Below are 19,459 nucleotides of genomic sequence, written 5' to 3'. Positions count from 1 at the left end.
GGGTCACATATGCTTTGGTTAAACTTGACACAGCTTCCAAGCAAGGAAATGTCATAAAAATCTGAAGAAGCTGAAAAATAGATACAGGTTGAATGCCAGGAAGAGCAAAGGTCATTAAAAAGTCAATTATTACGTATACCACAATATGGTATAACCTTGCCTTTAAGTGTTGAAACTTGTAAATATAATTGAAAAAATGAATCTCTTAACAGAAAAAAACCCAAAATGAAGTGCACCCATAACACGGATGACTAAAACATGACAAACAGTGTAATCATTCATCAATTTTGAACCACACAATATCGTGAGTACTGCGCTGATCAGGGCAAATTCATTGACCTTTTGACCTTGTAGAACCCCCCCCCCCCAAAAAAAAAAAAAAAAAAAAAAATTGGTCTTGACTGCCACTTTTAGGTTATCTACCTGTGGTATGCATTTTGTGGTCATAGCTCAAAGGTGTGGAAAGTTATTAAGAAGACTAACTTGTTGACGCTGCAGCTGCACACAACAATAATGCATTATGGACACCAAAGTTTCATTTCTGCTGAACGGGCACGGCAGAAATTACATGTGCCATGAAAGCCTAACTTAGGGAGCAAATTCACTTAGAAAAAAAAAATAATAAATTAAAACAAACTGTGACATCACTATGTATATATTTCTACAGTGGAAATGTGGTTTGTATTGTGCAGAGCAGGTAGGTCCTTGAGATACATCACAAAACTTCTTTCAACTTGCCAGAAAGCTTCAGTTGGTACAGGAATGAACTTTCTCTATTGGCCATAAACTAAAATCACACATGTGTAGATAGATATCTGGGTACATGTGTACCTCTCTTGGAAGTTTCTATTTTCAAAGCTTGATTTCTCCTGGCATAGTTTATGTGAGGGGAAGTCATGGATTGTTATAAACACCCAAATAACACTGCCCTCATACTGCCCTCCCACTCGCAAATCCTGCTCTCACTTTTCCCCATCAGCCCATCATAAGCTTTCAGTTTCCCTAAGGTATTGCCAAAGTCATTTATGTTTTGCTTCCAAGACAGCTCTCAACTGGTTTCGGTCCTTTAAAGTTTGTGTGTCCCTTTGCAACCCTGAAAATCAGATTCCTTTCATACAGGCTGGTATATTGAAGCAGTAGGTAATTCAGATCTTTCCTCACAATGATAAGACTGGAAACTTACGATAGAGGGGGAAACAATGCTACAGACTTCAAGTGAATTGATTCGAAACCTGAAAAATGGAACCACTACTCTTGGTACAAAAGGGGAGTGTACTCTTGAGTGACATGGTGTTAGTTTTTCATTTCTATTTAAAAAACTCTGAGGTATATCAACTGATATTTTCTTCTAAAGAGTAAACAATGTCATCATACTATCATAAATTGAAAGCTTAACAGTATTATTCAGTTTGTCTCTAAATCTATCATTCCAATAGTGGTGAAGCACTTCTTTCTCTCTTTCATCAGATCAATCAGAATTCTGCCCCCTTCCAAATTTTGCAAAAGATTCAATTACTCCCAAATATATTTCATTTCAAGTTAAAAACAGAAAAAGTATTAGATTAGAAGCTCATCTGTATTGGAATTCACCTGAAAATGGTGTTAAACTTTTGATCTTAATACACGAAAAAATATGTTGCACTCTCTTAGAAAGTGGATGCACGAAATGACTTTCTTGGTGTAATCTTGTGGTGTTAGTGGAGCGTGACAGACTGTAATGCTTGTGTTTGATCACTGTGGTGGTCTGAATAGAGTGCAAATGTATTTTATACATCACAGGTATGTGATATGATGAATATGTCATCTACTGATATTGAAGGAATTTGACGAGTTGATGCCTCCTTGGAGAGCTCAGTGCAGGGCCCTACTGTTGATAGAAATAGGATACGCTGATGATGAATGCCTGATTGCAAGCAATAAGTGGACACAAAACACAGACTTCTCATTAGAAGTGGTAATTTACTTTCGACTGGATTATTAATAAGTGCTGTTTGCATTCTCTAGCTTCGTTGTCTGACTAGGCATTGAATAGCTGCAATGCAGCTGGGGTACCGACTCAATTCAAGTCTGGTTTCATTGGGCATGTGAGGGCAGTATTGCATTTCCTCATACAGTCAAAATAAAATGACATTTCAATCTCCAGCTTTTTAAAAAAATTCTTCTATTGCTGCCACGACCAAAGCAACAATAGGCATTTTTACATCAGCCCGATAAAAATCCAAGCTCAAGATATTTTTTAATCTCCCAAGTCAGACAAATTGCGCGCTATTTCGAAACATCGGGCTGACGTGAAAACGCCTAATGTAGCCAATTTCTTTAACTGCGTTGTGAGTGAGTAATCTACACAGTCTACTATAACTGTATATCATGCAAGGTGGACAAATAAGGTAAAATTTGTTTCGATTGAGTGTATCTTGAGTTAGAATTGTTTGCTTTGATAAGTCAACTACAAGAAACAAACACTTGTACAAAAACAAAACCAACTATAAAGGATTTGTGTGACTGCATAGCAATTGCCAAAAAGAAAGGATTACCAGATTATTTTGAAACTTGCATACTCATGGAGCACATTTTATTCCTGTGTTTTGTGCTTTCGCTGAGTGCTTCGGACGAACTTGTTCTGATAGGATTACCATATGTATCCACTCTTGTGCCCTACAGGAGTGGACATTGGAGAAAACAATGTCACACAGAAGAAACGTGGTTCTACAATGGCCATACAAAGAAACTAAAACTGTATCAATTCTCTTCACTTTAAACCTCAAAAGTTGAGGAAGAAATGATCACTCCTGAAACCCCCCCCCCCCCAAAAAAAAAAAAAAAAAAAAAAAATCAGCACTGCTGACGCAAAATGCATACTTTGAGGCATACTAAGGAAGAGACCTGGAGGTCTAAAGCTCACCTGAATATCACAAGTTCAACATCCACAAATTCTTATAGACTATGACCTAAGAAAACCATAGCGACTTAGCGAGCTTTTGGGACCTCCAGGGGAGCATGGTGTCCACTTGTACATTGTATATTCTATCAAATTGGTAAAGTTTGTAGGAAATTTGACCATGCATTTTCAAACAGCAGATAAAAATGTAAAAACTGGTTACAAATTCAGTCCCACAATACTGTATATAGAGTGCCTGGCCAACTGCTAAATTAGATGCCATGTCCTTAAATAGCATATTGTGCATTTAAAGAACAAGTTCACCTTCATATACATAAGGATTGAGAGAATGCAGCTATATTAGCAGAACACATTGGTGGAAGTTTGAGGAAAATCGGACAATCCGTTCAAAAGTTATGAATTTTTAAAGTGTCTGCACAATCACTGCTGGATGAGAAGACTACTACGGTGTATGATGTCACATGCGTACAACGATATAAGGAAAATAAAAAGAGAATTTCACAAAACTTTACTTTTTGAATAAAGTGCACATTTCTTCGACTTGTTACTCACGTATGTTAGGGGTAATATTATTCCCCCTGCCTCCCGAAAGAGAGAAGTTGAGTGTTCTTTTGTTATGTGAGAAAAATGAAAATATGTTGAATTTTCTTTATTCTTTATAGAGTTGTACACATGTGACATCACAACCTATAGTTTATAGTCTTTTCATCCAGTCGTGACTGAGCAGAAATTTCAAAAATTCATAACTTTTGAACGGATTGTCCAATCTTCCTCAAACTCTCACTGATGTTCAAATTCATGTAATTCTTCCATCGAGATGTTTTCATTGCAACTGATTGACAAATTGCCCTACATCAATGTAAATAAGCACTGAATTGATCAGTGTTTTAGTAGTAGCCATGATAAAAAATCATGGGCGTACATACTCGAGCAGGATTCGAACCTACGACCTCCTGATCACCGGACAGGCGTCATCTCCACTAGACCACCGAGCTTTCGCCCGACAGCAAGTGTTGGTTCTAATTCTTATAGCATGCAGCGGGTACTGCTTTGTTATTCAAATTCATGTAATTCTTCCGTCGAGATGTTTTCATTGCAACTGATTGACAAATTGCCCTACATCGACGTAAATAAGCACTGAATTGATCAGTGTTTTAGTAGTAACCATGATAAAAAATCATGGGCGTACATACTCGAGCAGGATTTGAACCTACGACCTCCTGATCACCGGACAGGCGTCCTCTCCACTAGACCACCAAGCTACTTCATAAGCTTGGTGAAAATTTGTCTTACAGACTATTGCCCAAGAAGAACATAGCAACTCAGGGAGGTTTGGGGACCTCAAGGGGAGCATAGCATCCACCGACTTGTATATTCTGTATATTTTGGGACCCAAGGGGCCGGGGGAGGAAGGATGGTGCCCATCTGAACAAATTATGACCTGTCACCCTAGAGATGCCACCTGGTAAGTTTGGTGAAAATTTGTCTTGGGGTTTTCAAGAAGAAGCTGAGCATGCAAGAACTTTATGCATGACTTATGATGGATGATAAATGATCGCAATAGCTCACTCAAGCATTTGGCTCAGATGAGCTAAATATCAAATCATGGGAGTCCTCATAATTTTTGTGATGCAAGTTAGCAGATGCTTGAGGGGCATTGTTCAGTTTTATTGAAATCAATCTCAGCGCATATATTATGTCTGTAACTGTGTCTGTCACTCGACTGTAGTATCACATGACTGTAATTATTTCTACATGATTTATTGTAATTTGTGTGTGCATGTGTGTACGATCTGTTGTGATTCTAAGGTTCACCATGCACTTCACTTAAAATAGTCTCTCATGAAGTATGCACATCTTAAAGACCTAATAAAATGGTTTATACATTTTTTTCTTAATGATGTAATAATATTAAATGTTAAATTCTAAGTAATTCTATTGTCGTGCGAGTTTTTTTACTGTTCTGAATTTTGTTCTATATTTGTAAACATAATGGATGCAATTTCCTCGGTTTTGGAAAACTTCCTATACTTTCACCACATGCGGCGTACTATCACTTCTAAATTGTGATGACGTCTAAGATCGGAGTCGTAGATATTGATTGTCCAACCAGCCTAGCCATAGCCGGCGAGCTGGCAAGGCTATGCTAGCGCAGCGCAGCGACAGCCGGCCGGCGGCTAGCGCTGGCGGGGGAGTGAGCTAGCGAGCGCATAGCAGGCGCTGCGCTGCACTATTGTCATTGGCTAAGCCTTTAGACAAAAGAATATTTAATGAATTGTATCGGATTTAATACTGCCAATAATACAGATTACAACTGCGGTACGCTTGGATATCCATTATTTTTGGCAAACTCGTGAAATAGGCCCCACCATTGCATGTCTGTACTAATACTACGACGACTCGCCTGTTTAAATACTCGTGAATTCAGCCCCACCGTGTGGCGTTCATCGGTAGGTAAGCACGGCAGTGGGGCTGCCTTCCACAGTCAATACTCGTGAATGCGGCGAAAATGACTTCCTTATATGTCCATCGACCAATTTAACGGCCAATTTGACCATAAATACAACCCTACCTAACCCTAAACCCTAGGACCTACCCTTGGCTTGCTTGCTATTGCGGGGGGGGGGGGGGGGGGGGGGGGGGGGCTATTTCACGATAGCCCCACCACCACTGCCTGTCTGTACTAATACTACGGCGACTCGCCTGCTTTATAGGCCTAGACCTACTCGTGAATTCAGCCCCACCGTGGCGTTCATCAGTAGATAAGCACGGCGGTGGGGCTTCCTTCTACAGTATGATTTGTAGCATAAAACAAAAACTACTCGACCAAAATTGATGATCACTCTTGGTATTGTTTTTCTTACAAAATGGCGCATCTAAATTACTGATAACAAATATTGCAGAAATTGACCATGGGAAACTGGTTAGGCCTTTTTTTTTTTTTTTTGAGCCACGACCCACCCTGTAACATATCCCCCTAACAAGAGTGTAGCCTCTGTACTACTACCAAAGATTCTGCTATTACTACTTACTAGTCTACTAGACCTAGTGGTAATAGTACTACTACTAGTAGTAGTACTAGTAGACTACTACTACTAGTAGACTGCTACTACTACTAGACTACTATATACTACTAGTTTAACTTGTTAGCGCCGGCCGACGGGCCACGCCACGGCCGGGACGCTCCCGCTTGTGGCGGCCGGAGTAGCCGCTCACTTTGTGAGCAAGCTGGGTCTGTTCTCCTACTACTTACTAGACAAACAGTTACAATTTACAATGTCAATCATGTAGAATACAGTATATCCTTTCTAACGTTAAACTACACTTGTATATGGGGGCATACCACACATACCACTCTGTATTTCCCAGGCGATCGTTTCCGTGAGGTCTATTCTCGGACTTGGTGCCATGTTCATACGCTCTTGCACTGGCAGCGGGGGAGATGCAGCTGGTTCATATCGGTAAGGTGCAGCCCCCCACGATAACGTTCTGGTTCATCGGCTGCCTCTCCCTCCCCATCTTCCCCTTCAACTTCATGAGCCTCCTCTTCTTCTCCGCTATCGTCAGAGCTGCAGTCTTCATCATCATCATCATCATCAATGTTGAAGTTTACCCATATAGGGCAGGACATTCTGCTCGAGGTACCAGGTATTGTGCAAGCTAACTTAGTGATAATGTACGTGGTACTAATGCGTACATGTTGACAGTCAGTGGGTCAACCGGGAGCGCACATCCCGTGGGGCCCAGGCCTGGCCGGGGCTAGCTAACGTGTACGGCGTGTACCAAGCTAGTAATCTAAGTGCTTGTGCTGAGTGGCGTCTGCTAACTGAACACAACTCCGTGCTTATACGTCATCAATTGGTTCAGGGGTGTTGGTCACATGACGTATCTTTTTCGCAAAAACTGCAATGAGGTCCTCCAAAAATGTGATATTTAGGGGAGTTTCTAGAAGCGATAAAAACCGGAATGACACTGACAACATATTTACATTGATAATCATGACATATATTTTACATTTCTTTTGCATATCAAAACATTTTGCACACATTTTATTAGGTCTTTAATCTCTTTTTAAAAAAAAATCCCCTACCAGAATACATCATCACTGAGTGATAACATTCATGACTTTCAATTATTCGTTATACAAATGACGCACAGGTCTGAGTGCGTCAGTCGGAATTGTGTGCATAAGGTAACTATGGAATGCTTAACCCACGAGGCGAAGCCGAGTGGGTTTAGGCTAAATTCCATAGTTACCGCATGCACACTATATTCCGACTGACGCACGAAAAGACATGTGCGTCATTTGATTTATAGAATGGGTAATTTTCTTGTCAAAAACCCAGTTTTCTATCGTGTTACCCGATGACAAAGTTACTGGATGCATTTCCTTTTGGCTTTCCATAAAGGGCATGCATACCCGTACTTACCGTTTTTACTGGATGCATGGCCAGCCATGCATAAGTTTTTACTGGATGCATGGCCAAGCTTAGTGCGCGAACGCTTGCTTTAGTGCGCGAACCTTTGTTACAAGTACGCGTACTCTTTGCTAAGTGCGAGATAACATGTTTACCACTGTGACTCAGCGTGCGGCCAGTAAAAATGAACACATAGCTCTCGACCAATCAGATCGCAGGATTCTCGCTACCCATTCTATAAATGGAGCTAAGATGTATGGTAATTACTTGAACTGTTAACCTTCACAGCATTGTTCAATGATTGGCATGCACTCTGGAGGGCTTTCTTTGCCAACTGGCAAAGACTTGTGGAAAGTAACTGTCAATGAATAGAGATTACCTCATCTCCCTAATCCCTATTGTGTCACCATGGCCTTCCTGTTGGACTGCTACACCTGACTCTTGATTTAAAACAAAGTGCCTGATCACATAGAGGGTTAACAGTCCAGTTCACCGCCATGTAAATCATGAAATTTGGTGAATGATCTTCAGTTCATGAAGTCATCATATAAGTCTTTAAACAAATCTCATAATGGCCAAAGTCTCTCATATGTAGCTAGATGTGAGACTTTCAATGAGAAGTAAAATCAATTTCATGAAGTCTCTCATATAAGTGTGTCTTATGACTAAAAAGTCTCTCAGAAGACTTTCATGAAGCAGACCCCAGATCTGTATGAGATTTTCCTGAGTTGTCTGATATCATTCAAGTTGGTTTGTTTATCCAGTGATCGTGAAAGTATTGTTTCTGAAAGACTTGAGTTAGCTGTATAGCTATAGCTGTCAGGGTCACTACAATGAATTTGCTGACACAGCAATTTCCGTTCATCAGCCTTGTTACAGGGTACGCCTACAATGTACAATGTATTTCTGACAAACCTGTGTGAAGCTTATTAAAGGACAAGTTCACCTTCATAAACATAAGGATTGAGAGAATGTAGCAATATTAGTAGAACACATCATTGAAAGTTTGAGGAAAATCAGACAATCCGTTCAAAAGTTATGAATTTTTGAAGTTTTTGTGCAATACCCGCTGGATGAGAAAACTACAGCAGTGTATGAATAACTTAGATGTCACACGCGTACAACAATATAAGGAAAATATAAAGAGAATTTCGAAAAAAGCACACATTTTTTGAAAAAAGCACACATTCCCCTGACTCGTTACCGACATTCCCCTGACTCGTTACCGACAAATGTTATGGGTAATATCATTCCCCCTGCCTTTAGAAAGAGGCAAGTCAAGTGCTCTTTTATTACGCGAAAAAAGTGAAAATATGTTGAATTTTCTTTTACATTTTCTTTATACTGTTGTACGCATATGACTCACAAGCTGTAGTAGTCTCCTCATCCAGCGGTTCCAACAAAAAAATTTAAAAAATTCATAACTTTTGCATCGATTGTCCAATTTTCCTCAAACTTTCACTGATGTGTTCTACTAATATTGTTGCATTTTCTCAATCCTTATGTTTATGAAGGTGAACTTGTCCTTTAACACTCACTTTTGTGAAAATTCTCTATTGAACCATAAATATTGATAAACAATTTTCGTAGATTTTGCAGGTAGAAAATGACGTTAAACTAAAATAACTACATTGTTTCCACACATTTTCATACTGCAAAAAGCAGTGCAAAAGAAACTCATTTGATCTTTATTTTGAATAGAGTCTTAGCCAAACAAAAAGTATCTTTTGAATGCCCTATTGCATATAAATCTGTATGGGACATATTTGCAGTCTCCCATATCTATCTAAATTCAACTTATGTGGATCACACCTTATTACATCTCATGCAATTCAAATTAAATCAATTAAATGGGCTTTTGTCCTGAATCTCCAAAATGCAATTTTAATGATGCTTCAAACCAATGATGGTACCTCTTTTCTGACCACTGTAAGAAAATTTCTTTCAAGCTACAATTTCCCATGCTTTACCTTTTTGAGATCCATGGTCTCTGGACGGCAGTAATACATCCCAAGCGCTGTCTGAGCCTTAACACTGGCCTTTGGATTCCCATCGTCTGCTGCCAGAATCCAGTACCGTTCTGCCTCCTTATCAGACTGCTTGATTCCAGAACCCTCAAAGTAGGCACGGCCAATGTTGTACTGAGCAAATGGGATCAGGTGCTGGACGAGTTTGGAGTCACACTTTGCCACATCCAGCATATACTGGAAGCCTCTCTTCTACAAATTGCAATGTAAAGATAACATGGCATAGAGAAATACTTGTGACAGCAATCTGTCTACCTATCTATCTTTCTGTACATGTTGCTCTCAAAAACACTGCTTGTTAGCTAACTTTCTAAAGATCTTTGGCATCAATCAGACCACATGGGAGCAGACAGCTCAGGGTATAGCAAAATAGCTTTCAGTTGTCTACCAAGGTATGAAAATATGTGAAGTCAATTGGATTGCTACAGCAAAACCACACAGGCAGGTCAGTAAAACCAATGTCAGTAATCATTCAACTTTCCCACAATTCCAAATACTAAGTTCCCCAAAACATTCCATGCACAGATTGGTTTATTCAGTCATCTACGTGTCCGAACAATTGAACTCGTTCATTGGGAAGAAAAAAGTAATAACTGTTGTTTTGATGAACAAATGAATAATGTAATATGTGCACGCACACACTTTGTGGGTATGTTTCAAGATGGCACATTGTGTGAACCATCAACATGAAACACTGCCAAAGACATTAACCACTAATCACCTAATTGTGGTATCTATGCTGTAGACTCTAGGGTTTCTAATGATGCCAGGTAGGCCTACTTCATTTGTCCTACTTTATGTCAAAACAACCACTCACATGTGTATTAGAGAAACAGTACCAAAAAACAAACAAACAAACAAACAAACAAACAAAAAACTAACCAAACTAGAAATGTCGCTTTGGCGACTGGTATGCCTCCGCCATAATGCATGATTTTCCCAATAGGTCTAGATAGTACATGTGGACAATGAGTGACTACATTTTCACAAAATTGGCAAAATATTGAAATAACAAATTTGTCACAAATGTGTTGAATGTTCACCTTCCTTGACCTAGGTTTAATTGGATGAATAGGAGAGCATCTATCTAGGGATTTAAGGACTTTAACTTGACTTTGACCCATTCATACATTAAGGCATTGAGTAATTTTCAAGGTACAGGTGTGGAGAATTGGTGTGAATTTCTGCATTGAATAGTAAATTGTTACCATTTTCATCTGGCCCTTGACCCTAAAATTCATGAGATAATCACTTTCAGGTAGAACATGCATAATATGTACTAAGTTTCAAGATAACTTGAGCCACTTCCGAGATATGGAGGAAAATGATAGTTCAGCACTTTCACTTGATCTTTGACCTTTTGACCTTTGAGGCAAAAAAAAAAAGAAAAAAAAAACTTTCCAGAGAATTTCTATGAGGTTACACATGCATACACCAAGTGTAAAAAAAATAACCCTGCTGGCATTGCATAAATATGAGGGAAATAGTAAAATTTTGAAGTGTTGCACTTGACCTTTGACCCCTGACCTTTGACCCCATGAACCCTACATTCTCTAGATAATCAATTCCAGTCAGTACATGTATATACTATGTTCCATGAAGATACCTTGAACAATTTTCCAAGGTACGGAGAAAAAAAAAGAAGTTTTAATATTTTTACTAGACCTTTTGACCTTTGACCTCATGACCCAAACTTTCACCAGAGAATCTTAATTGGGTAATACATGTATACACTAAGTTTCAAGAAAATATCTTCAGGCATTCAATAGATATGGTGGAAATAGTGAAATTTTATGTATTTGACCCTGACCTTTTGACCTTTGACCACATGACCCAAACTTTCACCAGAGAATTTTAATTGGGTAATACATGTTTACACTAAGTTTCAAGAAAATATCTTCAGGCATTCAGTAGATATGGTAGAAATAGTGAAATTTTATGTATTTGACCCTGACCTTTTGACCTTTGACCTCATGACCCAAACTTTCACCAGAGAATCTTAATTGGGTAATACATGTATACACTAAGTTTCAAGAAAATATCTTCAGGCATTCAATAGATATGGTGGAAATAGTGAAATTTTATGTATTTGACCTTGACCTTTTGACCTTTGACCTTGAGCATGTGCACCCAAAAGTTGATAGGCACAACTTCACCCCCTAATACACATACATGCCAAGTTTCATTAGGATACCTCAACATGTTTTGATAGTTACCTTGTCCACAAAATTCATTACGGACGGACGGACGGACGGACGGACAACCCGAAACGGACATAATGCCTCCGGCACCACTTCGTGGCGGAGGCATAAAAACAGACCAACTGATACAGTAGCAGTTCAACCGAGTAAATCTTGCCTTGAAGTGAAACTTGGACCAACTTGGTCAATATGAACAGGAACTCTTCCTGTTCTTCCCTTCTTTGTACTTGTTAGATCATCTTATATTCACAAACACTCAGTAGACCATGAAGAATTGATCCAATGCCCACCTCATCTTGCTCAGCACCTAGTCCGTCAAAGTACATGATGCCGAGTTGATATTTGGCCTGCATATCTGTTTCTCTGATGTCATAAAAGCATTTCTTTGCTTCTTTGTACCGCTCCTATGTAAAGAATAAAAAAACAACAACAAACAAACAATGAAGTATATATCTTGATACAAATTGGGGGGGGGGGGGGGGGGGGTGAGAAACACACACAAAATATTGTCCATTTCAAAGTGAGGGAGCCACAAAAAAGCAAATGCATAGCTAAGTATTGTCATCAAGGTATCCACTCTCATAGTGCATGCTTACTTTTTAACAAATTCATTGATACAATTTTTGTGACTTTCATGATAGAATACAGAGGGCTCATTACAAAAAGAAAAAGGCTGAGGAGGGACTCCAAATCCCCCCCCCTCCAAAAAAAAAAAAAAAAAATTCTTCTACTGTCTCAAAATGGATAATGGTGCAAAGATCATCCAAGACTTTAAATACATTCTCATATATCCCCCATGACATTTGTTAGGGTTAGACATGCTGTGCAGGTGACACACTACTGTAAAATGAGAAATGTTCGCGTGCATTTAAATTTCGCGAAATTAAAATGCACGCGAAAGTTCTTTTCTACACTATATGCATTGAATACCAGTTCCAGTTCGCGAGAATTTCATGCCGCTAAAAAGGCCGTCGGCTCCAATTCGCGAAAAATTCATGCCGGGAATACACTGTATATCATGTTTTACAGTACTTTGCAATTGATCCTACATTGTATCTGTCACAGGCATATTGACAGGCATTTTCATGTGTTACTTAATAAGTAGTAGCAAGTCTTATAACTACAAATCAAAGACATTTCCAATAATTATCTATGCTTTCAAGAAATATTTGATGCAATATGATCTTTGCTTGGTCAGCAAATTGAAGCATAGGATATCGAAAATGGTATGTGCAATAAAATAATTGATATGAAAATAAAGAGTTTCAAATAAAGCATTTGGAAATAATAAGAATATAATATAAAACGAGTCAACACAATGATTTTTACCTATGTATGCAGGAACTGCAATATGTTGGCCATTGTGCACTTATGAGATTTGAAATGGTTATCATGATTATAGTATTTATGCCAAACTCAGGGCACAGTAAAATATGCAAATTAACAGTTTGCATATTGTTTGTCAAGAAAGTTGCTACAAATTAAATGCAATGTAACATCAGGGAAAGCACACACGTCTCTATAGCAGCATCATTGCTCAAGATTTCAATAACTGCGCATACCAACTGTCGACAAGATCCATGATAGGAAGGCAATAGGGCTCCCAAAATACCCTGATATCCAAACTACTTATTATGCAATCAAAATTGTCAGGTTTACTTGGATAATCAACAGTAACAGCTAACCTGCTCAAAATAAAACTGTCCAAGCTGAAAGGTTGCAACAGGGTCCCCTCTCTTGACCTTATCCATCAGGAGCTGCTCCACTTTTTCATTGAGCTCCTGCTCTTCCTTCTCCTTCTGCTCTGTGTCATCAATGATGTGCAGGCTCTTTGTAATGGCCGTAGTCTCGCTGCCCAGACTGCCCGCACTGCCCGACCGAAGACTCTTGCTAGCCGGCAGAGGTTCTGAGGGGAGGGAGAGCTCCTTGCTTGGAACCCTGTGCTCCATCTCGTACTGGTGCTTCAATCACTATTGACTTTGCCTTCGTCTATTCTCTATTCCACAAGGTGAATAGACATATTAATCAGACAATACATTGTGTAGGTTTGTTTTCTGGTGTGTAAATTTATATTATTGTAGATATGTCTTTTTCTTGCAAAACCTTTCCAAAATACATATTTAAAAATGCTGCTAGTCTGCCTCTTCTGAGGCGCTCATGCACTTTTGACCTTGTATCCATGTAAATATCTCAAATTCTACACAACCAAATTGCCCCCAAATCACAGTGCTATAGTCTACTTGATAGAAATGTCTAGCTTTAATATTTCCAGTCACTTAAGTAAATTCAAACCAAATCAGTTGCCTTTTCAGTTGACTTTCATGTTATTGCTCAAAGCAACTATAAACTCTTCAGCAAACAATCGAGTCATGAATTACATACGCTGCCTGCACAATGTGAAACTGAAGAATATCAGTCTCGGAAACCCGCTTATGAGGCCTGCTACCCCGTACGAGCACTCCTCGGCCTCAAGAGGCTTCCGGAGAGCCTCATGACGCCCCCGGCGAGAGAGAGACTCATGAAGCTCCCTCAGGAGTCCCTGTTCACTTTTTATTCATCTTACATCTGACATATAAATTGTTACAACTTTGCATGGTGATTTTTTGTTACAAACACATGTCTACTATCCATGATGAAAAGAAGAAAAAATTCTGTCTGTTTTTTTTTACAACAATCGAGTTTTAATCAACTGATGCACAGCGACCCATTGAAACACGGGCGCCAGCGGGTTCGCTCATAGCAAGGCTGCCGCACCTAGCGGCCTGATCCGACTAAATATTTTCTGTGCCTTTTTTCTGTGGCTCTCACCTAGATATCTGGGCATACTCGTGAAATAGGTCCCACCACTGCGTGTCCCTACTAATACTACGGCGGCTCGCCTATTTATACTTGTGAATTCAGCCCCACCATGTGGCGTTCATCGGTAGGTAAGCAAGGCGGTGGGGCTTCCTTCCACAGTATAATACTCGTGAATGCGGCCCCACCAAACGGCGTTTACGCGAAATTGATACAGCGGTGGGGCCGATTTCCACAGCATAGCATCTTTCGTCCTCCCTTTCTTCTCGGAAGGACTCCCTTTAAAATGTCCCTTGACTAATCTAACGGCCAATTTAACCATAGATACAACCCTACCTAACCCAAACCCTAACCCTAACCATACTACAATCAGTTGTAGGACCTACCCTTGCTTGCTAACGCACGGGTGCACCCGCACTGCGGTGGGGCCTATTTCACGATTTTGACCATATCTGGTTTTTACCGTGCATGAGAAAGCTAACGACAACGTAACAAGGCTGTGGACAAGGGTAGATCTAGATGTAGGTCTAGACTATTATTACCCGGGGTAGGACAGTGTAACAATCGTTAGACCTAACGTTAGATTTAGAATTTATTTAAGACAATTAAGTAGAAATTAAAATCTAATATTATTAGTAGAACAGGGAAATTTGGGGTGGTTCTCCCCAAAAGAATTAGGTAATCATGTAGAAATGCACACCTACTGGTTTCTTCGCCGTATGTCGATTAAATGTTGTGCACCTGTTGGAGGTGCTCAGATGAACCATGTGAGAGTATTTTCGTGGAATTTTAAAAGTTGAAAAGGCAAAATAAAGAGAGAAATCGGAGTTCGGAATTATGTCGCTCGTGAACTGGGCAAAATCGTGAAATCAGCCCCACCGCAGTGCGCGTGCACCCGTGCGTTTGAATAGCGAGCAAGGTTAGGTTAGGGTTAGGGTTTAAGGTTGAAATTGGCTGTTAAATTAGTCAAGGGACATTAGGGAGTCCCTCCGAGACTAAAAAGTTGAATACCAAAGAAAAAAACGGGAGGACGAAAGATGCTATGCTGTGGAAATCAGCCCCGCCGCTGTATCAATCTTGCGAAAACGCCGTTTGGTGGGGCCGCATTCAGGAGTATCAGTATTATACCGTGGAAGAAAGCCCCTCCACCGTGCTAATGTACCAATTTCACGAGTACATGTATGATGCAGACTATGCCCTGAACTGCGCATGGGGCCTGGACACGATCGTTGCACTTTTCAGTTGGAATCTGGAATTTTGTACAGCGTTACATGTAACTTTCCTTCCTTAATTGGCTTTCAAATTCCATGAAATCGTGGTACCGAAACCGTCTGATAAAGTCCATCTTAGCATGTCTGATAGCCATAAGAAATTTCATTGACAAATCATTTCAGGGAAAGGTATACGGTAGGTATGCATGGTGTGCATTTCTACATGATTACCAAGAATTAGTCTTTCCTAGATTCTAGAATTCAAAGGTATAGAATCTAACAAGTTTTAGCTTAGGTGTCTAAGTCTAACGACATTAGTCTCAGATCAACAGGACTTCTTCCCAAGCCATATCCATCACAAAATCTTACGTATGGGACTATTAAAAGTATACCCGGTCCGAGTTCATTACCTCTGCACATCATACGGCCGCCGGGCGGCGCGGGCGCGGGCAGCTACAAATGGACGCAAAGGTACTTATTTCTCAATTTTAATTCTGAAATCACAACTGCAAAGCAAACCAACAAACGTTGAACCTATAATCGTTACCGAACTCTCTTACCTTAAGTTGCCATCACGTCGAGAAGTCTGTCATGTCTTGCAGATTTGTGTACTTCTCGTGGGTGGTCACGACAAAACTTGCGCCGAGTCTTGACTACTAGCTACCAGTTTACGAGAAGCGCGCATGCGTGAAGCGTTCGTGGTTGTCCTGGAGATCCTCAAGTTCGCATCGAGTGAAGTGGCCCAGCCTCGCCAAAGTTGGCATGATTTTTGACGCTTCAGCGTGAAGCACTATGTCAGGCATGATTATTATTATTATTTTTAGTATGATTTTGATATAACTGTCACAGAAAGGAAACCAGTATGCATTTTGTTGGCTTGTGATGCCTCTTACTGCTATACTTCTTCTTTTTCTTTGCTTATAAATTGATTTGGTGACAAATTGGGAGCAAAATAATTATGTGAGGACTTTCCCCCCCCCCTTTTTTTTTATTTGCTTGTCAGCCACTTTTGGAGAAAGATTTTCTTCCCTCAGTTCTCCTTGGTTGATTATGTTAAGTTGTAACATAATTTTACGGCAACTTAGCAAAATGTTGGTGTGCCTCAAGCACAATCCGATTTTTCACACTGGCCATATCACTGGCAGGCAGGCAGTCCCCCATGGCCAAGTCGCTAGTAGTTTACAGTAGTGTGTCCATAAGGAATCATTAATCAGCATCAGAAAATTAATGTTGTAGACCTATAGAGGCTACACACTGGAAAAGCCATCAATTCTGTGTCATAGGCTACTCGTGCTAAAAAAGGCAGCAATCCCCTGATTTTGTTCAACAGCTAATTCCACACAGGCCACACTGGAACTAAAAGATTAGAAATGACAATTGTATTTGCATGCAGGGACTGTGGGGTGGAAGCAAGTGCATGGAACAAGTGATATAAAGTGAAAGTAAAAATTTGTGTGTTAATTCTACTGTGTAGGCCAAAATTCATGTAAATCGAAGAATTTTCACCAATCCTTGTGTATTCAACTTCTGCGAGGTATAAGTTGGTACTTGGTAGAAAAAAAAAACAAATATAAACAAAAACAATCAAGCAAGAGACACATATAGGTCTACCACTCACCTGAGTAGCACACTTTGCCTTCATGGTACTCGAACCGAGGCAAACCTATTTCTTAAGTCTTGAGATGATTGGGGACTTGTATACTGTGAAGGAGCTTTTTTTTTTACCAGGATGTAGATTTGGCATGGATAAGTTGTAGATAAATCATCCAGCTACTCACCATTTGTTGTTTTATTACACACAATTATCTCCCGCCAAGGGACTGTGTGTGGCACTGAGGAGAGGTTGAAGGAAGTGGTCCTCTGACTTTCAGGTTCAGTTATTGCAGTTTCAAGAGTCCCAATGAAAAATGAACATCTACTAGTAATATGTATAAAGCGACACACAAGTAATAATCCCGGTGGGTGAGATACGGATGGCACAATAATCCTCCACTGAGTGGTATTCCACAAGAAGGCAATATTATAGATGAAATTTAGAAACAGACAGAGATAGAGAAGAATTTGCGAGTCTAACATTTGGAGAGTGAGACGACGTATAGAGCGAGTTGGCTACTTGATGTTTTCCGGGCTTTTACATCAAAAGCTGGTCCAGAAACATGGGCAAAGACGAGAGATTGGAAAAGTTGGAGGAAAGTTCCTTCTTCGAGCACGCAGAATACTAGTAGGCCCTACAATGTTAAATGATTGGTCAAGCTCCGTGTCAAGAACTCAACACCATGCAAATGGTGGTGTGCAACTGCTACCTTACGTAACAAGAACGGAAGTGTGGTCAGCAGATTTAGTTTAGACGAGGCTGGCTTGGATTAAAAAAAAACTCCACCCCAGTGCTAACAACTTCATGAGTCCCTATTGTATGTATATGTATATATATATATATATATATATATATATATATATATATATATATATATATATATATATATATAATATAAGAAGAAAGAGTCTCAAGTACGCCATGGATCTAAGGAGAAGTTTTTGATTACAAAACTTTCGGTCTGCCTCAGACCTTCGTCAGTGTAAAGACAATGTCATCATTGTCTTTACACTGACGAAGGTCCGAGGCAGACCGAAAATTTTGTAATAAAAAACTTCTCGTTATTGGATCCATGGCGTACTTGAGACTCTTTCTTCTTATAAATACAACATTCGAAGTCCCAACACGTGGAAAAATTCCAAGATATATATTATATATATATATATATGCAACCCCCACACCCCTAATCGTCTCAAGGGGGCGACCAATGTTGTACAGAGGCGGATAAATTTTGGTCTGGTCTGTTAGCTTCTCTCTGTACTGGTCGGGGGTTAGCTAAACACATAGACACCAATCATCAACAAATTTCCAACGTCAGAAAGAGACTAAATATTGCTTCACAACAACAGTGAATATAAAATGCGGGAGAAGGATAAAATTTGCATGGATAAGGTTAATGCTGCTCACAGCATATTTATTCACCGACCTGCCTTCTCGTAGGTCTGAAATATAGATACTTGATTACAAACACTAATTACTTTCCTTACAACACAATTGAACACATTAGTTATCACTTTACTCTTCTACACCTTTGGAGACCGTTTCATATTCTACCATCTTAATCTATGGGAAAGGGAGGGATTTAGTTATAGGGATAAATGATGTTAGTGGGTGTGGCCACTTATCTCGACGTCGGCATGGTCGCGGGATGAGGTTCTCGTCTGCATGTCGATCGAGCTCGTCCACGGGCTGGGGCGTCTGTTGACCGGTCTGCCTTCACTGCTTCCTTAAACGATTCGTCACCATTGCCGTCCACGTTGTGGCAACCTGACAGGACGCTTTAACATCTCTGATGACACGTACCAGTCGACTATTTGGAGTTCATTACACCCCAGATTGGTGTAAACCAAAGTTCTGTCTTGTCGTGGTGTAAAGTTTCTCAACTTGTCGTTGTCAACCAGTTACTCGCGTAACTCGTTAACTCTTGGGCAGTTCAACCAAGATCCTCGTCACATTCGTCACAATCACAGCATCGATAGAGTTTCATGGATTAATATGGAGGGGAGCATGATATACAAGGAAGGGGGGTCTCCTGACTCTATCTCTGTCGTCTCCAACTATTCAAAGTACCTCAAAGTTCCAAAGTATTCTGCAGCCCTTTGCTTCACTATAGTGTGAAGCCGCTCCCATGATGCTCTCCATGCTTCCTCTCCTCACTCCTCCTACTTGCTCAAACTTGGTCTTTTATAACAAATTTACTATTGGTATTCTTTCCCTAAAAGTATTTCATTGGCTAAATCTTATTTTGGGGTGTGATCTTCACTGGAAATTAATTTCTTATTGGTCAGATCTTCCATTAGCTCCTCCCATTCG

At 40.0% G+C, this 19,459-nt stretch overlaps 1 protein-coding gene across 1 annotated transcript in view; it reads right to left on the bottom strand.

The window, feature by feature from the left end:
• Positions 1-16,170, bottom strand: part of LOC139727885 (LRP2-binding protein-like) — a 34,094-nt gene extending 17,924 nt beyond the window's left edge. Inside the window, exons 1-4 of the mRNA XM_071638858.1 lie at positions 16,113-16,170; positions 13,231-13,541; positions 11,836-11,949; positions 9,288-9,536 (exon numbers count right to left, since the gene is read on the bottom strand). Coding sequence (XP_071494959.1) covers positions 9,288-9,536; positions 11,836-11,949; positions 13,231-13,494 — 627 coding nt within the window. The 5' untranslated portion in view covers positions 13,495-13,541; positions 16,113-16,170. The remainder of the gene's footprint in view (positions 1-9,287; positions 9,537-11,835; positions 11,950-13,230; positions 13,542-16,112) is intronic.
• Positions 16,171-19,459: the final 3,289 nt, after the last annotated feature.

The sequence above is a fragment of the Diadema antillarum genome, unplaced genomic scaffold, assembly GCF_040938485.1.
Source record: "Diadema antillarum isolate AM-2024a unplaced genomic scaffold, OU_Dant_1.0 seq00000158_RagTag, whole genome shotgun sequence".
Lineage (NCBI taxonomy): Eukaryota > Metazoa > Echinodermata > Echinoidea > Diadematoida > Diadematidae > Diadema > Diadema antillarum.
The sequence above is the reverse complement of the archived record's forward strand: the minus strand, read 5'-3'. Positions and strand labels throughout refer to the sequence as shown.